General features: G+C 34.0%; 1 protein-coding gene across 1 annotated transcript; it reads right to left on the minus strand.

Annotated features, from left to right (window-relative positions):
* Window positions 1–1,630: 1,630 nt before the first annotated feature.
* On the minus strand, window positions 1,631–2,684 carry LOC145014174 (F-box protein At2g27310-like). Its single transcript, XM_078972545.1, has one exon. It carries the CDS (start codon window positions 2,672–2,674, stop codon window positions 1,646–1,648), a length of 1,029 nt encoding a protein of 342 aa, XP_078828671.1. The 5' UTR covers window positions 2,675–2,684; the 3' UTR covers window positions 1,631–1,645.
* Between the last annotated feature and the right edge of the window lie 581 nt (window positions 2,685–3,265).

Below are 3,265 nucleotides of genomic sequence, written 5' to 3' on the forward strand. Positions count from 1 at the left end.
TATATATATATATATATGAAAAGTGAATATATACAAAAGAAACATTCTTCCATATACAAAAGTGTCGCCGGTTCGTCGCTAATATCTCATTTGTCGCCATTAAAGGTGATTGTCGCCGCTAATACCTTATCGCCACTAATACTTTCCGCCGGCACTAAAAGTGTCGCCGCTAATTGTAGTTTTCTCATTTTTTTATTTATTTTTTTAAAACATTCTTCCGTATACGAAAGAAACGTTATAAAATTATAAAAATATAAAATTTTTATAAAACATATAACCAAAAACGCATCCATACATACATAATACACATAGAAAAACATATACATATACATACAAAAACACATATACATACATGATACACATACTAATACACAAATACATACATAATACACATAAAAACACATATATGTATATACACACACACACATATATATATATATATATATATATATATATATATATATATATATATATATATATATATATATGTATATATGTATATATGTATATATATGCATACTAATAGACAAATACATACATAATATACATATAAATTCACAAACATATATAAAATACACATTCTACATACAAAGAGAAATGAGTTCATAGAAGAGGGAAGAAGGAGCTGAGAAATGAGTTCATACAAGAGGAAAGAAGGAGCTGAATGGGGTTATATCTACGAATGGAATTAGTGGCGAATTTTGATGGTCAAAATTTTTTAGTATTATCAGTGACAACTTTGAGGGGAAACTTTGGCGGTCAAAATTTTCGAGTATTAGTTGCGATACTGTCGCCGCTATTGATTTGTACGTTATCGATTTTCAGTCCTTGGATTAGGGACAAAATCAACGGCTAAGGTTTCACCTCATATTTCGACGCGGATCAGAGTCCATAGGCATTAGCGGCGACACTTTTAGCAGCGACAACCATCTTTAGCGGCGACACATAACGCGAAAGTTATGTGTCGCCGCTAAATGTGTCTGTTGTCGGTAAAAGCGTCGCCACTAATGTCCATTACTCTTGTAGTGACGATTTCCGTAGGCTAATACAACAAAAATAATTTCATCCAGCGGGGTTAGAACAATAGTTAGTTAGGTAGCAAGCAATGAAGATACAAAGGAAAACATTGCACCCTAATCAAATAAAACATGTATTGAAACTGAGTTCAAGGTAAATGTACCTGACACTACATAGGGTTTTCATCACGCATTTGAAATGCACCATCTTTCACCATGCCAATATCAATTTTTTTAAATGGAATTTTATATATGTTATAAATAAACAACAAAATTTTATATTTGATCTAACATCTATATAATATTTATAAATACGTACCCAACCTAACTCATAACCTGAATACCCGAATTGTAGTTCGGATATAGGTTATAGTTTCAAACATCAAGTACACGATTTTAATTCCACTTGAACAGCCCCACTTTATTGATATCTGTAAATTTTTAAATATGTTTATGCAAGCAGATGTTCTATTCTCGCTTACTTTATGACCCATAAAAATCGTTATTCCATTGCCTGTTTTAATTATGTTGTTTTCTATAAAACTTATATTAAATATTTGATCAATAATACCTTTATAAAACCCTATACTAAATCATATCACACTAGACAAATATACATAAATACTATGTTATAATAAAATACCAAAAAAACAAAGGCACAATAAAAAGGTAGCCATAATATAATTATAGTCCAAATAGCTCTTCATCATTTCTTCCTTTTTTACCAAGTCATTTTGGTAGAAGTCAACCCCAACCCCAACCCCCGCTTCCTCTCTATAATCATTTATTCCCAAAAATGCCCTTCTTGTAATTACCAAAAACTCCTTCCCAGTGACATAATTACAACCCACGTCTTGTACATGGAGTGTCACCTCCCGCACGTTCAAAGACACATCTCCTTTACCCACGGCTAACGTCACCTCTATTCGACATTCCACCAACTCATTCAAGTCAAACCCTGGCAAAACGACAGCGTATCTGATATGAATGTCCGTCGTTATCCATGCAAGAACCGGTTTGATACTGGATAGGTTTACTGCTCGTTTCCGGGTCGGGTCTATTAGGATCCAGTTTAACGTTAAAGATTCTTTTAGGTGTGATATTGCTGCGTCGTCAGCGTGTACGAGCTCCTCGACTTTCAAGTCAATAGATCGATGCATCCCGGTGACGCCCGGATCGTCCTCCAGTACAATCTTTAACGCCGATGACCGGAAATCGGTTGTGGTGTCAGTGAATTCGACTCTGGAGTAAATCATGTCGTCATCGTAGCGTATATCGACGGCTGAAATAAGTTCAGATGGCAAAGGATGATGACGTAAGGTCGATCCTGGTTGGGAGCTAGAGCAGCGATGGTGGCGGAGAGGGCGTTTGAGTTCGGTGATTGGAGGCAGAAAAGAGTCTTGGAAGAACGAGCGGTAACCGGCGGGGAAGGTGTAGATGAGGTGGTCAATACGTGGGTGGGTTATTGACGGCCAAATGGAGTTGCAGATATCAGACCAGAGAATCTCATCGGCGCAGAGGGATCGTAGATAAGATGAGGTGGATGCGGCGGAGGAGAGAGATTGACCGTCGAGTCTTGGTAGGATTTGGGTCTGGATGATGTGTGGGTGGAGATCGGTGAAAGATGTTGGAGAAGAAGCAGATGCCATGGTAAACATAGGTAATGTTTGGGTATTTTGAGGTGTAGTGATGTTGTTTGTATATATGTTGTTGAGGTGTGAAACTTCCTCGATGGATAAATTAATAATCTATTAACTTATTGTTATAAAATATATAATATTGTTGACTATTAAATTTTCTAAAGTTTCTTTTTGTTTAAACATATGATTAATTAATTATCACTTGACGTTTAAAAAAATAAAAAATAATTATCAATCTATGATATGATAGCTATAGATGAGTAATCAATCGATGATATTATTAATAGCGATGGATGAGTAAATTATTTGCGTAAATATGTAAAAGTAATTTTTGGGGTTTTTGTTATTTTTAGTTATTGTATTTTCTTGGGGGTGTTTGGGTTGCTTTTAAACATCAAAAAATCCTTTTTAGATTCTTTGTAGAATGATTTTTTAAAAAGTGTTTGGGTTTGCTAAAAAGACAATTATTTTTTAAAATGTGTTTGGGTTGGCTAAAAAAACAATTATATTTTATTGTTTGGATTACCAAAAAGATTTTTATATAAAAAATCATTTTAAAAAGAAATTTTCTATTATCCAAACAACTTTTTAATTTTTTGAAAAAGTTAA

The sequence above is a fragment of the Lactuca saligna genome, chromosome 9 (assembly GCF_052625555.1).
Source record: "Lactuca saligna cultivar CGN05327 chromosome 9, ASM5262555v1, whole genome shotgun sequence".
NCBI classification, from domain to species: domain Eukaryota; kingdom Viridiplantae; phylum Streptophyta; class Magnoliopsida; order Asterales; family Asteraceae; genus Lactuca; species Lactuca saligna.